This window comes from Musa acuminata, chromosome BXJ3-7, assembly GCF_036884655.1.
Source record: "Musa acuminata AAA Group cultivar baxijiao chromosome BXJ3-7, Cavendish_Baxijiao_AAA, whole genome shotgun sequence".
Taxonomy (NCBI): Eukaryota; Viridiplantae; Streptophyta; class Magnoliopsida; order Zingiberales; family Musaceae; genus Musa; species Musa acuminata.
In genome coordinates this window covers 41,001,841-41,019,409 of record NC_088355.1, presented here as the reverse complement: position 1 = coordinate 41,019,409, position 17,569 = coordinate 41,001,841, and the positions used below count along the sequence as shown (strand labels likewise).

At 36.6% G+C, this 17,569-nt stretch overlaps 2 protein-coding genes across 3 annotated transcripts; one reads left to right on the top strand and one right to left on the bottom strand.

Annotated features, from left to right (window-relative positions):
* Positions 1 to 736: 736 nt before the first annotated feature.
* LOC135642115 (aspartate aminotransferase, cytoplasmic-like) lies at positions 737 to 6,773 on the bottom strand. Its single transcript, XM_065157983.1, has 12 exons — positions 6,390 to 6,773; positions 6,029 to 6,100; positions 5,882 to 5,943; positions 5,154 to 5,237; positions 3,667 to 3,766; positions 3,458 to 3,578; positions 3,143 to 3,306; positions 2,762 to 2,899; positions 1,947 to 2,068; positions 1,672 to 1,766; positions 1,174 to 1,294; positions 737 to 1,056 (listed from the first exon to the last, which is right to left on the bottom strand). Exons 1-12 carry the CDS (start codon positions 6,603 to 6,605, stop codon positions 972 to 974), a joined length of 1,380 nt encoding a protein of 459 aa, XP_065014055.1. The 5' UTR covers positions 6,606 to 6,773; the 3' UTR covers positions 737 to 971.
* A 912-nt stretch (positions 6,774 to 7,685) lies between these two features.
* LOC135585476 (proline iminopeptidase-like) lies at positions 7,686 to 16,491 on the top strand. Of its 2 annotated transcripts, none has more exons than XM_065157993.1 (11): positions 7,686 to 7,943; positions 8,887 to 9,086; positions 9,518 to 9,616; positions 9,703 to 9,813; positions 9,890 to 9,952; positions 10,029 to 10,122; positions 11,549 to 11,646; positions 12,979 to 13,080; positions 13,850 to 13,963; positions 15,019 to 15,093; positions 16,156 to 16,491. In XM_065157993.1, the coding sequence occupies exons 1-11, from the start codon at positions 7,814 to 7,816 to the stop codon at positions 16,258 to 16,260; spliced, it is 1,191 nt and encodes a 396-aa protein (XP_065014065.1). In that variant the 5' UTR covers positions 7,686 to 7,813; the 3' UTR covers positions 16,261 to 16,491. The 2 variants fall into 2 exon arrangements, with proteins under 2 accessions (XP_065014065.1, XP_065014066.1); XM_065157994.1 differs by having other exon boundaries at positions 7,867 to 7,998.
* The last annotated feature ends 1,078 nt before the right edge of the window (positions 16,492 to 17,569 follow it).

Sequence of the window (17,569 nt, the reverse complement as noted above, 5' to 3'; positions counted from 1 at the left end):
CTGACTAGGAGCTACACATCCCACCATCATAAAATCGCGATGAGATAGGGGGCACGACGGTAGTGCACTACATGCACCTGGTGACAACAAGGATTACAATGTCGGAGATCATGACATAATTCAAGCCGAGTAGGAGCTACACATCCCACTATCATAAAATCACGACGAGGTAGTGGGCACGATGGTGGTGCACTGCATGCACGTGGTGGCAACAGGGATTATAACGTCGAAGATCACGACAGAGTTCGAGGCGACGAAGGGGACATTGAAAGTGAATAGCCCATATGTACCGATGCCTCAACGGGTGAAATGATAATTTGACGATGTTAAAAATAAAATAGGTTATAAAGAATTTGAATATATTTTTTAAAAATTTAAGGATCAAGTATAACTTTTAAGAGTTTGGAGACCCAATACTTCCAAGAGGCAAAAGTATATATTCACTAACTGGACCAAGTATATATTGACCATGTTTTTCTTTTGTCTGCACTGAATAAAGAGCACAACTAGATCAGTTGACTACAATCTTAAGATTGATTAAGAGGACGGGGAGAATATAAGGTTAAATGAATTGTGATCAGAGAGGACTTATACAAGATTAAGATAACACAACAATCTCCATTAGGAACTGATTCTGATATGATGGACCATGGTCTAATGCAGCTCACAGATAACCAACATGTAATCAATTTACAACTGGTTGAACTGATAGTAGATCAGAGTACTTGTAGCAATCTGAAGCATCACAAACATCCACGCTCCATAAAATTCCATTAGTCTTACAGGCAGAACTCATAAAACTATTGCTGCCAGAAACAGCAAGCATAAATCTGGAGATATTGTTTCCACGTCTTATTGCACATTTATTACGGAATTAGGAACGGAAGATGACAAAATTGGCCAACCCTAACAGATGGATACATGCAAAAGATGCTTGAAGAAGGCAAAATCTATACCAGGGTCTCCATTTGTCACTTGATGCGAGCAACTGCTGCATGAATGGCATCAGCAAGATGAGGGACAGTTTTGGAGCTCAAACCAGCCATGCTGATCCTCCTGCAACAAGCATTTGCTTCTCAGAACCACTATTGACAGATATACACATATTCGTATTTAGACAACTTGAACTAGGTAAGTGGAATTTGAGGCAAGAGAAAGACTAAAGAAGATTACCCATCAGAAGTCATGTAAATATGATACTCTTTGGTCATGAAGGTCACTTGCTCTCTATTAAGCCCTGTGAAAGTAAACATTCCAATTTGTTTGATGATGTGACTCCAGTCACCAGGCGTCCCTGCATGACCATAGAAGAAGCCTCTTAATTCCTTGGCTAATATAATCTACATTTACCATTTGAGCAGCTAAAAATCATAAATATCATTTTCCTAACAAAAATACCATAAATGTTGTCATTATAACCTCATACAGTTAAATTTAGTAAATATAGCACATGCAGAGCCACCAAGTAGTTGGCGGCAACCAAAGACTACATACTATCAGTGTATGCGAGTTCTGATAGCTAAATGAAACTATATGAGCTCTGTAATAGCTGGTGGTGAGAGACCTCAGGTTAGTGATCTGTTACTGTATATCATAAGTAGGTAAAATGATACATGATTAAACAGAGAAAAAAAAGATTAATCTGAGACCAACATTGGCAAATTCACATACCTCTAGTACGTAAAGCATCAAAGAGCTGTTGGCGCATCCTGATTATTCGATCAGCCATAGCTTTCAACTCAATAGTCCATTCGTGGTACATTTCTCTAAGCAGATTAAGTTGAAATACCAGTTAGCAAGTATGCCCAATGAGAAAATAGAAAAAGAGGAAGGAACATGTTTTGAAACATGAAAAACATAGCATAATGCAACAGATCAAGTTCTGTAATAACTGCATCCTAATTTTACGGGCCAACATTATTAACATACTAAGCATAATGCAATACCTGTCTTTTAGAATAGTAGCCACAATAGAAGCACCATGAATAGGAGGATTAGAGTACATAGGCCTAATCACAAGCTTCAGCTGACTTTCCACCCTAACTGCCACATCCGCACTCTTGCAGACCTACAAGGTTGAAGTGACACTCAAGGGAACAAAATTAGGAGAGGACAAAAACCGAAAACTATTAAGTACTTAAATAAGTGAATAGCATTGATGGCACATATCAGTAGCTGACTATGACTAAAATAGATTTAAGCTACTCATCAATTGAGCTTAATGAGGCTCTAGATATTTAGCTATAATGGCAATTTTCAGTAACAAAAACAATCTATGACCAGTCAAAAATATAAACAGGTGAACTCTATATATTAAACAATTTACTATTGTCATTAATAACATTTTTTGGACTTATGGACCTTGTATGTTGTGCAATCCATTGTCAGAAGCGAGCATTCAAAATCATGTCATATGTAGGCTTACTCAAATTTTAATGTATCTTGAATGATCATAATAAACCTGAAACATTACTTTTTGGATGAAGATGATTTAATTCTTAGCACCTGCGAATCGTTCACTATGGTCACAAAAACATATTTGTATAGTATTTACAACACTTGTAACATAGATTTTCAATGACAATATTGGGCCTGATTTGCAATTAATTAAGAACTTGATTCTGTGTATGAGAGTCTTGATCTCATTGACTAAGAAGAAAATTGTTTCATCACATAAGATTGCCAAGACTACAGGGTAACTTACTCAAAAGATTAGCTAACAAGGATAGAAGAAATTCTCAAGATAATAGAAGTCTCTTACAATGCTTAGTGCACCGACACGCTCCCCATAGAGGCCCATGTTCTTGGCATAGCTTTGAGCAGTGAGGCATTCACCACCATCAGCAACAAACATCCTAATTGATTGTGCATCAGCCTCTAGGTTTCCACTTGCAAATCCCTAGAACATTTGCTCTTAAAAGGTACATAATACATTCAGATGTAGGAGAACACACACAAGCACACTGAAGCAAAATGATTAACTACAAGAATTTATAAAATAATTCATGTCTAACTATGTGGATCAATACATATAATGGTCATTTTTCATGCATAACTGGTTTAGATTGCCTTGGAAAGGAAGCATGACAAGAAGCATACATTCTATGTGATAAATTTTAAGTTGCAGCAAAGCAAATGTTACCTGGTAAGCACTGTCAAAGAAAGGTAGCAAGCCCTTTGATCTAATCAGCAATCGAATCTGCTCCCACTGATCAAGAGTTGGATCCACACCAGTAGGATTATGTGCACATGCATGAAGAAGCACGATTGCTCCACAGGGAGCCATATTTAGATCTTCTAGCAAACCTGCACCACAAAAATTTTTCCCAAGCAACAGAAAAGAATAGTTAAGAACTACATGGTCAATATTAACAATAAGACCTAAACAAGTAAAAAATATTAAGCAATTAAAAGTATAATTGAATTTGGCATATGGCAGAAGTGATATGATCCCCACCTTGAAAGTTCAGTCCTCTTGTTGTCGGATCATAATAGCGGTAAGTCTTGACAGATAGGCCAGCTAATGTAAAAACTTTTGGATGGTTTCCCCATGTCAGCTGTGGAATGTAAATTGTATGCTGGGGAACAAGCAACGACTTAAAACTCAAAACTAGTCGCTTAGATTACCATAACATATAAAACATGAACTAAGATATGACACCATACTTCATGGTGATGCCTTGCCAGAAACTCGCCTCCAACCCTCAGCGAGCCAGTACCAGACAAACATTGGACAGTGGCCACCCTATTTTCCTGAATGGCAGGACTGTCAAAAAGAAAGAATAATATATAGGCATTAGCAAAAAAAGTGAAACTTTAACAGTTCTGGGGGTTATCCACAATGGAACATTGGAACCATCTTAATTTTGCTAACATATAGATTATTGACTATTTCAATAACCAACATGATGATAACCACACAGTTTTAAGTTTTTGTCGATGTTGTATCTCCATAATTGCCCTCATAGTTCAATCATCACAACCTTTATCACGTGGAAATATGCATGGACAACTACAAAATACTACTGATATAAATGGTTCAAGTACAATTCTCTGCTAATACTAGATGCACTTTGGTCATGTTCAACCAATCACACTTTATGTATATATTTTTAATCAAAAGTGACTTCATCACAATGTGTCTCAAACCATGATGAACTGACATGTTAGCAATGGCATACATGGTAGCAAACATAACACTAAGGCAAGCAACTTCGTCACTGACATAAATATTACGAAGCTACAGAAAATGGCTGCTTCAAAATGCATAACTACACATATTGGATGCCTCTTTCGAATATTCAACTTCTGAGTGATAACTAACAGAATATGGACTTAATAATATTAAGTACATATTCAATTATATTTATAGTTAATATAAATGGAAAAATTCAGAGGTATCTCATTGATAGATACTGAAGTTTTTGATGATTATAAAGGCAAATAATCAATTATATTTAGAAGCTACTGTATCTGGTGTTGAGATTCAGTTTATGCTCAATAGACTTAACTGATGACTTCATCTTAAGTTCTATCCATTATCTTGTAAAATAACAAGTTCTTCTCTATCACATACTTGATAACTTCTTAAATTTTAAAATTACATATTTGATATCCTAAGAAAACTGAAAGGTACATAGTATATTAACTTTCTTTTCGTCATAATCATTTATTTCAAAATTTTTGTTGTACAGATGAGAAAATTCCAAGTTCTATCCTTATCGATGTCGCTATCCATGTTTCTTAGAGTAGCTATTTGTATCTGAAAGGCTAGATTTTCAAATCATCAAATCATGGCTACCAGCAGGGAGAGCAGCTCCAATATTTCTGCAAGAATATTGCTCTTGATACCTTAGGAGTGCACCTTTTCCCCTGCCGTTATTTCCACAGAACAAAATATCATCTGAAAGCACTAAAAGTGCTTTATGTATTGTCCCTAAAGGTTTAGCACTTTGTAGAAGTGATAAAACAACAATCATGTGGAGCTTCCTTCAAGAAATAAAGATGCTTTTATATTATCAGGATGGTGATCTGATATGCAAATCACCCACATCATCAACCAGAAAGCAGAATAAATAAAGATCTAAACAATAGAACATAATCGTCACAATATTGTTACAGTGATAATTAAAAAATTGATAAGAGATATACACCTGTCAGCTCCAAAGATTAGTTTAGCACTCAGTTTGTTGAAATCTGCCAATCCAGTAATAGGGAGGTACTCCTTCACACGAGATCTGAAGAGTAGCAAGTAGAAAAGTCATATAAAGATGCAGCACATCTAGTAATTCTGAAGCATGTAGCGAGTATCAAGTAGAAAAGTAAAAGAATATGCAAACAACTTGCAGTTCCGAAACATCTAGTTTCTTATTTCTGGGACAAGATGACAAGTGCATTAAAAGAAATGCCGAGTAGACATGCTATGGAAGACCAATGAACCTTAGAACAACAGGCAAAGGTCGATTTAGAAAATCACCTAGGTGGATTTATAAAAATGGTACATACTAAAACCGCAATGAAATTAATCATAAACGTAGTAGACCAGAACAACGATTTATAACAATCATTGTTAAGCCAGTGAAAAGAACTTACCATCTCAGCAGTAAGAGAAGTCGGTTTAATGACAAAACAATTATAAAAGCACCAACCAGGAAAAAGCTGAAGGGAAGCTAGGCCCAGGTTGTGTGCCAGGCAAGGCAGGATCTTGAAAACAGTTGGAGAGGCTCTTCAATCTAGCAGAATTATTCCCTTGCTACAACCATGCAAATTCTAGATGTATGCGGCTACTCCTATCTGACACACACATGTCCTATACATATTATATTTTCAGCAGATTTACAATCTAACAGTTAAGCACGATATTAAGTTTAAGTAATCATACGGATCATTCACTAGCAGTTGCTCTGCTCGCCTCACCACATTAAGTACAAGGGGCTTTCCATCCTGATACAGCAGAAACACTAATTTAAGACAATACCGATCAACAAGGCAACGAGAAGAACAGATCAAACAGTTCCATCAATTGTACCTCGGTTCGATAGGCCCCAACTCCCAGATTCACCTTTACGGGACTCGGATCCTTGTTGTATGCAACTGTCACCTATTCATCCACTCCCAAATTAAATACCGAAAACTACATGATGATCGGTTAACCAAAAATCATCTGAAAACCACCAAAGTCTCCAAAATTCATCAACAAAGAAGTCAAACGGAAGAGAAGCATAACTATATCGTTACATCAACCGATACGAAACCTACAAACAATGAAATGTCGATTACAACATCTAAAACCAAAACAAACCGATCCGAAAGCGTCCGATCCCAAATAGAATCACGAACCAATCAATTCCTTCCGATCACCAATATACAAGAGGGAAAGAGCGAAATACCCCAAGGATCGGGTCCTCCGGCGCCTGGACGACGTTGGCGAAGACCGATCCGTCGTAGGATCCGGCGGTCGGCGAGGGGGTGACGATCTCGCTAGCGTTGTGGGACGCCATGAGAGAGGATGAAGCAGGCGAGTAGTCGACGCCCAGGTGCCTTGCGAGTGTACCTAATCTCCGGCCCGGGGAGACAAGCTCCGCGCGCATGTTAGCGTCCCCCATTCCTTCGCAGCGTTACTGTGCGCCTACTCCGCGCGTCACGCAACTCCGCGAGCGGCGCCCGTGAATTTATATACAGCGGGGAGCCAGAGGGGGCGGTTCCGACGCGACGCTGGTAGGTCGAATGACCACACTTCCGCGCCGAGGGAACGACGCGTGGCGGCGTAAAACTCGAGCCCGATGGTTGAAGAAGGCACGTCAACCAGGGACGACAAGATAGTGGAATTGCGGGCGCATCTTATGGCACGGATCGAACTGGGCCTTGTCGTTGGAGAAACGATAAGACTGGCGCACATTATATATATATATATATATAGACATATGATTTATATTGAGAAATTAATATAGACAATTCATGTTATTTTTTATTGGATCGATATCTATCTTCCGGGTTAGCGGCTCGCCGTTGGGATTGAGAAATTTATATATATAATGAATTTCGGTTAGCGGCTCGTCGTCGGGATGCCGATTGACGATTCCAAGGTCGGAATGCTCGTGACTCGAAGGTGATAACTTTCCTGCAAGGATGGCCTTGGGTGATTGTCGACTTTGACATCTTTGACGAGCAAATCAGTGGTGGGTTGATTTGTTTATGCCTCTCCCTAGGGCAGATGTTGGTCATGGGTTTTTGTACTATTGTACGATAGTCGATCGGGTTTGATGTGACGACTAATTCTCGAGAGGTGAGATAGTACCTTTGTGCAGCCACCATCCCTGGACGTACCATTCGGCTCGACACGTGAGGGTGCTCCTCTTGCTGACTTGATTATAACGTGACATGACATCAATCGTAACATAGTCTGAATCCAAAATATACCTTATCACTATGTTCATATTATAAACATAATATATTTATAAGATTTATATATATAATAATATATTATAATATTTTTTAATATTATAAAAAAAATATTATAATTGAATCTTATGGATAAAATATTATTAAAAATATTAAAAATAGGTGCCTTACTGTCTAAGTCACGATTTTTCGAGTATTAAGTAAAAAAAAAAGTAAGGCTGCTATAAAATTTTTGAAATGTGAGATATTTATCCAAAAATAAAAGACAATGGAGCAACCTTTTCCGAGAATTCGCCCCGTAGAGGATAGAGAGAGACTTGTGCGCGTTATTGGTTTCCGTTTACTCCAACCCAAAAGCCTGGCTGGCAGCAGATTCCTCGTCTAACAAAATCCTATCGTCAGTCCGGGCTTGATGTTTACGACCCTTCCAATTCCATTCTCCGGTTCCATCACTAAATTCCTCGCCACCAACTCACGTTCCTTCGTTCCTCCCCTCCCTCCTCGTCTCCACCTTCCCCTTCGCGGTAACCACCGGCCACCAGGTACGCCGTCCCCTTTGTTCTTCTTTCGGAGATCTATACTTGCCCGATCTAGCAGGTACCCTCTCGATCGCGTCGTCTAACGCTAGATTCCTTAGTCTAGGGTGGGTTTTGTGTTATTCTCGTGCGATGTTGGGTTGTGCGACGACATAAAGGGATCGAGTGAAGTAGTTGTCAGATGTATTATCTGAGGATGCTTCTCGGAAGAACAAAGATGGTTCACCTGGCAGTAGCGCACTTGAATTTGAGGGACAACAAAGTGGAAATTCTTAGGAGAACTAGGGTTGCGTTTTATTATCTCTTGTCATGAAAAGTATTTTCAACAATGATGATTATGTGTTCATTTTGGAGATGAAGTGGAAGATGACGTTATTAACGATTTGATCTCTTTTTTTATTTTTGGATAATAAAGTGGAAATTATGTGTTACTGTATTCTTTAATGGAGTTTTCTTCACATATCGTTGCCATGATCTTGTGTAGTCTTTTCAGTTCAATAAGTTAACAGTTGCGAACTTGAATAAAAAAACGTGGAAACAAAAGAAAAAAACCAATGAGAGCAGAAGTAATTTATTCTTATGCAGAATTTCTTCTGTTTCCTGTTCGGTTTTCACCCTCAGTTGTTTAAACGGAAGCAACGATTTTATCTTACTGAATGAGGCATCAATGAACTACTAGTTCTCAACTTCTGTAGTGTTAAGTGATCAACATTTTGCATATCCATTTTGTTGTACTTAACTGTTCTTGACTTTTTTAATTGCATGTCATGAATATTGATATGTGAAGTAGCTAAAGTATAAAACTTGGTGGTATACAAATTGTGCATCCAATTATTTGTTTCCAAATGTTCAAACTCATTATATGAATAAGCGGCCGCCGGCCATTATATAAGTAATCATCAAACTGCCTTCTTCTCATGATCTATGGAACATTGATGATGGAATGCAGGAACTTACAGGTCGCTTAGTTGTGCTGAAAATAATTCTTCTTCTACTCTTCAACAATATTCATATATGGAATCTCTGAAAGAATCACAGGAGTATAATAGTAATCTTTACCCTCATATAGAACCATATAGTTCAGGGTTCTTGAAGGTCTCAGATATTCATACATTGTACTGGGAGCAGTCAGGAAATCCAAATGGGCATGTAAGTTCCTATCTCTGCAATTATTTTTCATATGTAATAAGTGAAATGCAGTCATGACCCATGCACTGTGCCACCTTTTTTAATGAATGAAATTCAGTCAATAGCACTTAGCATTATCATCATGTAAATTTGATAATCATGCTAGACAAGTAGTCATTTATATGTATTATGAGAGATTTGCTGTTTCCCCTTTCGATGTTCAAAGAGAATGCTTTTGGAACATGTGCTTATGGTGAACTCTAGGTGACTCTTATTTTGATGTGCGATTTTTCTTTTTGCTACACATATCTTTAGGCAAGAGTGGATTTATTTCAGATTTATTGACTTCACAGCTATTAGTAGAAATTATATGAAGTTCAAAGAACAAAGCTACTCCTGTAAACCCATGATATCTTTTTAATATTCTTAACCATTTTCGTAATTTTTCACAGCCTGTCGTATTTCTTCATGGGGGACCAGGTGCTGGTACATCAGCCAGCAATAGATGTTTCTTTGACCCAGAATTTTATAGGATCATTTTGTTTGACCAGGTGTAATTTCTCATCTAATAGTTTTGGCATCTTTTATCTATACATTTTCAGAAGTTCATTTATTCTTAAACTACATTACTTTTCAGCGAGGTGCAGGCAAAAGTACACCTCATGCCTGCTTAGAGGAGAACACAACATGGGATTTGGTTGATGACATTGAGAAACTAAGGGAACATCTAGAGATACCAGAATGGCAGGTGAAGTTTTTAGTTGAGTTTTCTTTTTCGTTATTGTGGTATAACACTTCAACCTTTCTTTTTGATCTGAGTTCAGGTTTTTGGTGGGTCATGGGGAAGCACATTGGCCCTTGCATACAGTCAATCTCATCCTGACAAGGTGGATTATTGAATAATTGTTGTCTTGGAAGAGTTCTTTGCTTACACATGCTGACATTCTGTCTTTGGTGGCTAAGGTTACCGGTATCATTCTTAGAGGCATCTTTTTACTAAGGAAGAAGGAGCTTGATTGGTTTTATGAAGGTGGTGCAGCTGCCATATTCCCAGATGGTATGATGATTCACTTTATATATATATGTATATTATTGTTTGACTACTCCTGAGCTATCAGAAATATTTATTTCACTGGAAAATTTGAATTAATTGTATTTTAATTTTTAATATCGTGAGTTCATGACACTGTTGTTGCTAATCTTTTGCTTTATTTTTCCAACTGTTTTCTTTGATTATACCTTATATTAAAATTTTCAATTAACATGCCCCCTGACTTTGCGATCTCTTCTGAACCAAAAAGAATAAATTGCTGATAATGATTCTAAGGGATTGAACTTCTTGCTACTATATTGATAGTGTAACATCTCCCTTGTTTTCTACTATAACACCCTATGACACTTAAGTTGTTTTTATGGATGTAGGGCTGTTACTCATATGCAATAACCCTCTTTCGATCTTTGGTTATCTTTGATAAATATCTAGGAATTTTTGTCGAATGAGATGCTTACCTGATCAGATAGTTCGACTATTCAGATGTTTGATATGGCAAAATGTTACCTACAGTTTTTTTTGCATCTCATGAAATTTACTACCATAGAAATCTTTGATGCCTGTGTTTGCACCTCTCTGACAAATGTCTTTGAAAGTAGGCCTTCCTTAGGACAAATAACTTAACTTTAGACTATTTCTTGACTTTCATATTTGTGTGCCAAGTAATGAGCTGAAAAGCACAATCACATTGGCATTTGTCAGTCAATGTGGAGTTAACTCACTTGAAATGATCTAGCTTGAGCCTGATGCTGTGCAATCTGGATATGCCTGACAAAAAATTCTTTGGCCCCTGATAAATTCTGGCTTGACATTTGCTCATTTTCACCGTGTGCATTGCTTGCCTTATCTTGCTGTATGGGTTGAAGATTATTTGTTGCATAACAAAGGCCAGCCCAGTGGTTACAAGGTTCTAGCCCAATTGCTATATGGACACTGTTTTGGTTGAAGCTGGATTTTAAACCGAGAATGTCAACAAACTGAACTCACTGAATTTCAAAGCTTGTGTCTATTATTCACATCCAGCCAGGTGAAGTCAGATTAGATGAGAAACTGATCCAATCTATATCTTGCAAGTCCTCCTCTATACCTACAAATTCAATTGTAGGAGAGATGTATCAGTAATTTTCCAGTGATTCAACGCTAATTAAAGCCCAAGAGAGTTACATACCTGCTATCGAAGTGTAACATTGTGGTTTTATGTTTGAACTTGGGCTTCCATGGTGCATCACTTTATCACTTATTACGATGGAAACATCTGGGAATTGCTTCAAGCCTTCTGCATTCTTCACTAAGAATACAATTTTATTGCAGAAATAGCTTTTGTCTAGTTAGCATCATTAACAGGAACCTGAAGCTTCATAATTGTTGATCTACAAGCATATATAACTACATTGCATGAAATCATGCTGATATTGTGCATCTGGATTTTCAGCATGGGAGCCATTTAGGGATTTCATCCCAGAAAATGAAAGGGACAATTTCATTGTTGCTTATAACAAGAGGCTGAACTCTGATGACATTGATGTACAGGTAGAGTTTTTTTTTTTTTTAGTAGCTTTCAGCACCACTATCTGCTCATTCGATCCGTTACTGTTGTTTTTATGACTTCTTGCGTGCCCATGATTTGTGGCAGATAATTGTTCTTTTTTGGGTTGTACTTTAATAATTGCAGACAAGTGTATGAGCCTATTTTTAATATCAGGGGGTTGCTTATGCCTGCTCATGTATCTTGTGATTATTGAATACATGAAACTAATAAAATTTATGCACATTAACTTAGAATAAAAGTCACAAAACTATTTAATTTGACATGGTTATCAATGAAATTTTTGAAGCATATTTGCATATATGATATAGGTATATATTTTACATTATGATCCTTTTGTGAACCAATTGACGGAGAACACAGGTGTGCAATTTGTATCAGACATACATACCAACTAGGTTTCTGCTAGAGTTTTTCAACCTCATCTAAACTGGTCAGGCTATAGTTCAACTGTCTCTAGCCTCTGATTCAAGTTACTCAAGTTGCAACCTTAGGTAAAAAGTCTACATTCAAATCTTACTTTCAAATCAAAAGACATTATAAAATAAAAATACTTAATATTTTAATATTTGTAAAACTGAAATGGTTCATCTAATTAAATTATGATGATCAAGACAACTAGTTAGTAGTAGGCTGGAAACATGGACTACACTATTCCGAGGGCTTGGCAGTGGGCAGGAGCCACAGACGATATATGCTAGAGCTGACACTTGACTTTTGCTATTCTGATCTTACAACTAACTGAAAATTGAGCGGTGAACTAGTAGATAACCTTGCATTTTATGTGAAATAAGCTGTAGTTGACTGATACCAGCGGTTACAACTTATGAGTTTAAAACGGGGAGGTGCAGTACCTGATTTACGGCTTTGTTGTTGTTGCAGGACCTGATTTAGCATCTTCCTGTTAATCTGCACAAAGCACAACATAAATATATCTGTTTTTTGACCAACAAAATTTTTCTGACAGCAAATGATTAAATCTTTTTCTGGAAAACTTGATGATTCAGTGAATGTATACAGGTTTTTGATACTCATGATCTTCCAGTTGGCCTTTTAGATCTCAATAAATAAATTGATCCTTTATAAGACATTTCTAGATACTTCTATCTTGAAATTTCTTTGATGTCTCTTGAGCATCTTAATTCTATTTGCAATTTGAGCCACATAGTTGTAAATAAATGATTCTGTGCTTTTGATCCTGCATATTTGCTATAATCTCTATTCAGATGGGAAGAGGTGATGTGCTTGACTCTGTAACTGTTGGTTATGCGTATTATATGCTTGTCACATGGACCGGTTGATGTATTTCTTTTCAGAATAGCGCTGCCAAAATTTGGACTACATGGGAATTGATGACTGCTCATCTTATGCAAAATGAAGAGCATATCAAAAGAGGCGAAGACGATAATTTTTCATTGGCAAGTCATGTCTTTATTTCTTACTACACTTAAAATAATCACTACTACATGGTTATCATGTCTAATATAGTATTATGTACCAGCATGTTTCTTCTGGCATAAATCAATCTAAACTTCTAAATCATTGGAAATTTAGTTCCAAAATGGGTAACCATATTACAAAGGTGGGAGCTAAACCCATATCATTTGGTTCAGTCTTGGTACTTTGACCAAATATTGTGGTCTGTTGAGGTTCATACAATCTATTCATAGCTTGATTGCCAATTTATCAGAAAGGTTTAAGATCTATGTAATAGTGCACAGAATGACCTTTTAATTGAATTGATCAACAATTAAAGTATTCCACGGGAAAGCCTTTTATTTATTTTATCATGTCAGAGAAATCCAATCATAGTGAAGCCAAGCCACCATGATGTGCTTGTAAACACCTAAATTTTTCTCCTTTTTTTTCTCTAGCAGATATCTGCTAAGCAAACAATAAATTAGTTTTTTTTTAATATTCTTTGCCCTATTCTTGGTCCAATGAATTATTGTGCTGATGCAGTTTCTTGCTTGCTGATGATCTTTGTATAATGTAATAACAGATAGGTCATACGCCAAGTTTTGAGCCACACTGAAAATTTTGTATCTGTGTAGTGTTTGATTGAGCATTGGTTTTCAACATGTATTATTTAGTTTGCACAAGTTTCCATCATAGTTCTTTTAGTACCAACACTTTTGTCAGTTTGACATGAGGGGATATATTTTTCTTTTTTTCTGTTTTCTGCAGGCATTTGCACGAATTGAGAACCACTACTTTGTAAACAAGGGATTTTTGCCCTCTAGTTCACAATTATTAGATAACGTGGATAAGATCCGGCATATAAAGACAGTCATTGTACAGGTATGTTGCTGCCTCTTTAACCAGCTAAAATGAGGAAGCACACTAACCTCTTTTTGCCGCATACACTATTGTTAGATTGTGTTAATCAATTTATGAGTTTAAAGAAGTTATTGCTCATTTGCCTTGAAAAGAAAAGTCGGTCCTCATTGGTAGTTGCAAATTTATCTTGTTAATTAACCTCTATGTTTGAATACTTTTGGATTTACAAATGGCTATGTACTTGTTAGGCAGTGTCAGTTTACTATCTCACACTTTTTAAAGTAGAAATTTCAGTTTCAGTGTTCTAATCTTTGTACTTCAAAAGTATTACTTCCTTTAAAGTAAAATGTAATGAAGCACATATATGAGTTTCCTAAAACTCGCTCATTATTTTTTTGTCAGTATCAACTTGCATTATTTTTGTGTTACTTTTTCTTGTCATAGGTGCTTTGGTGTTGAATGCATGGTGTGTTTGGTACTCACCTGCAATCTCATGGCATTGGATTTTCTAATATATCTCTCTCTATCTCTTTCTTCTCATATTTTACCAACATACAAGGATAGTTCATTACCAATCTGGATGACCTTTGTAATTGCATGCGCTAGTGGCATTTGAGTAACCAAAAAGAAAATAAGTGAGATGAGAACTAGGATAAAGTATGTAGTATCCAGAATGCTTTTATCTCGATGCTGTGGTCTACTATCCTCCGGCAGCAAGGGTTTGAGCAGTAGAGCACCGTCGTCAGGCTACATGGAAGGAAGAAATCTAATCTGAATGGTGGATTTAATTTAAAATCTGGGCCTCAAGTTAACATAAGCTAAACCTTGGGCAGTTTTGTTTATTTAAACTGAATAAAACTTCATAGGGGCATATGTTTTGCTATTTATTGGGTTTATAGTGAAACTCCTATAAATTGGTGAATATGCCAGCCAATACAAGTAGGCCATGTTCTGAAATTATATTCCTTCATGTACTAGCCGATAAAATTCATAAGATTGCTATAGCTTTATTTTGCCAGGAGATTTAGTGCTTTGCTACATTGAGACAAGTTTAATATGTCAATAACTTTGTACAGGGAAGGTATGATGTTTGCTGCCCAATGATGTCAGCTTGGGATCTTCATAAAGCATGGCCTGAAGCAGAATTCAAGGTCAGACAAAACTCTTTTTCAATATTCTTATTGATGATATTCTTTTTCCCTCCAATTTTACAATATAAATTTATGACAAGAATGAGATGGCTTCAGGTTTGAGGATGTAGAGTATTTTAATTATATCAGTTTTTTTATATTCATTGACTTTTTTGAGTTGTTTAAGCATTTTTTTCTGTGTTATGTCTAGTCTTTTCAGTAAATGTTAAGAATATCCTTGTTCATCGGCAAGCTTATGATTCTTCTGGTGTCTTTTTATGATATCATTTTCTACAAGATATAAGGCTATAGCATTTGCATGTTAGCTGCGACAACAGAATTAATTGAAAGATGTCTAGATCTGTGGCTTACAAGCGATAACTCAACTCTGTGAGATGGTAGAGAATATAGATTCATGGTCGAGGAAATCCTGTTGAAGTTTCGGTTGGGAGTTTGATTGCGTACATGGTAACATTTCTAAGTTGAATGCTGTTGTACCTTTACCAACTTCTATCGTATACAGAATTCTTGGGCAACCTTTTAACTTTCGAGAACGTAGTGGCTCTTGATCACAAGTTCATTGTCCATCTATCTGCACCAACTCCTATTAAAATGGTCGTTTTGTGTCCCATAATTGTCTGATTAGTTATTCCTCATGCCTTTCAATAAGTTCCTCATTGCTTTGGCTTCAAAAGCACTTTTATGGAAAAACACCTCTTTCCTACTCATGCTTATGTACCCCTCCCTCTCTGTTTGGGTAATTCAACTCATGCTGCTCTGCTGCAAGCACAGTGACGTTCGACGCCATGCCTTGTTTAGGTTTGAAACTCGGCATAAATTGGACATAAACTAGCTCTTTCATATGTGCACTGCATAAATTTGACATAAGTTTTAGCAAAAGCTGAAATTTCAGATCAAATCCCTCTGGCATCTTTATAACTAGTTTGTACTGTTAATGGCCTCTTTTTTTAACTCCATTATTTGATGATGATACAGTAATGCTTACACCCCTTGGTCTTGAATAAGCATGGACTAAAGATGCTATTGTCTCTCTTTTTGTTTGTTTTCTTTTCGCCAAAACAGGTAATTCCAGATGCCGGTCATTCTGCTAATGAACCTGGAATTGCGGCCGCGTTAGTCGCTACAAATGAGAAATTCAAGAGTCTCTTGAGATCAGGTGCAGCTTGAGATTATTAATTCTAAGAATTTTTATTATGGGATCGAACAAAGATGAGTCTTTCCAATTCTATGTATTTGGTAGCACCCATTGTTCTGCTATTTGTTGTTATGTGAATAATAACAACAAATATCATTAACTATGACAGGTGAGCTGTAATGCCATTTGGCCTACAGCTTCTAACATCTTGAGTGCTTGCAGTTGCAATGCTTCTTTCTAAGCGTTGCATCTTTAGTTTCGTATATTGGTCGTGTCTTTTTCTTCGGTGACCTTTGCTTGCTGGGGACAAAGAAGAGACCTGTCTCAAAACTATGCATCTAAAACTAAGAAAGAAATCTTCCGAAAAGATAAAAGAATACTAATTTATTAAAAGAGAAAAATGATCACATCTGACGGTTTACAACTCGTTAACTGATCCGACGGCTAAAATTCATAGGCGTCGTGATCTCGGGGATTCGGTGACGTTTAAATAAGACGTGTGCGTCGCAGTTCGTGCTTGGCGACGTTAAACCTCATCTCCACCGTAGGATGGACCCGATTTGGAGATCGGACGGCCCGCAGGTCTGGATATGGTTTATGGAGACTAATCTTGGCTGTTCAATATGTGTCGGGATGGATTTATCTGAAATAAGATTTTGGTAGGTGATAAACGGTTCGGATTTTGGATACGATTAGTCTTAGAGATTTTTCAGTTGTCGTTAATAAGAGAGCATGTCGATCGTCCATTTGAGGCCATCGATCTTACATAGGGGTCATCAGATTCAAATACGAAAATAAATGTGTTGAATTTTTATTAAAATATTAAATTATTAACTTGAGCGAATCATTGATTTAAGATGTTTTAAGTTTGTTTGAAAATTTTATATCCATTTACCCCTATAAATCAACCCAATTATCATGAAGATAACTTATGGATTATTATAATATTTCTCCGAAGAATAGTAGATTTGGCTCTTCAACTTCTAATCAAATAAATGACATCATTAGGAAAAGAAAATATATAGTTTTATATTTTTATTGTAGCTGCAAGTTTTTTTTTTTTTTTTCCATGTGGTGTGTTAGGAGGACAAGAAATTTAAAGAATAATAAAACTTCAAAAAAAAATCTTGTAAATTATGATTTAGTGAAACTGTTTGACACACTTGTAGCAGAGTAAATGTAGATTACTAGAGAGAATGAAAAAAATAAATTATTTCTTTTTTCAAATTTACATGAGATGCGTATAAGAATATTTGTATAGAGAGAAAAAATTATTTTTCTTTGTGGATGCAAACAAGTAGTGCCAAATCACCTTGCATTCAGTATTTGTTGTTGGTTCTA

Coding starts and splice junctions, on each gene's coding strand:
- LOC135642115 (XM_065157983.1), bottom strand. CDS start 6,605: ATGGGGGACGCTAACATGCGCGCGGAGCTTGTCTCCCCGGGCCGGAGA. Junction 3,579..3,666: donor TGGCAAGGCATCACCATGAA/GTATGGTGTCAT, acceptor CTTGTTCCCCAG/CATACAATTTACATTCCACA. Junction 3,307..3,457: donor AAGAGGACTGAACTTTCAAG/GTGGGGATCATA, acceptor TTTGTGGTGCAG/GTTTGCTAGAAGATCTAAAT.
- LOC135585476 (XM_065157993.1), top strand. CDS start 7,814: ATGTTTACGACCCTTCCAATTCCATTCTCCGGTTCCATCACTAAATTC. Junction 7,944..8,886: donor CGGTAACCACCGGCCACCAG/GTACGCCGTCCC, acceptor GATGGAATGCAG/GAACTTACAGGTCGCTTAGT. Junction 9,814..9,889: donor TAGAGATACCAGAATGGCAG/GTGAAGTTTTTA, acceptor ATCTGAGTTCAG/GTTTTTGGTGGGTCATGGGG.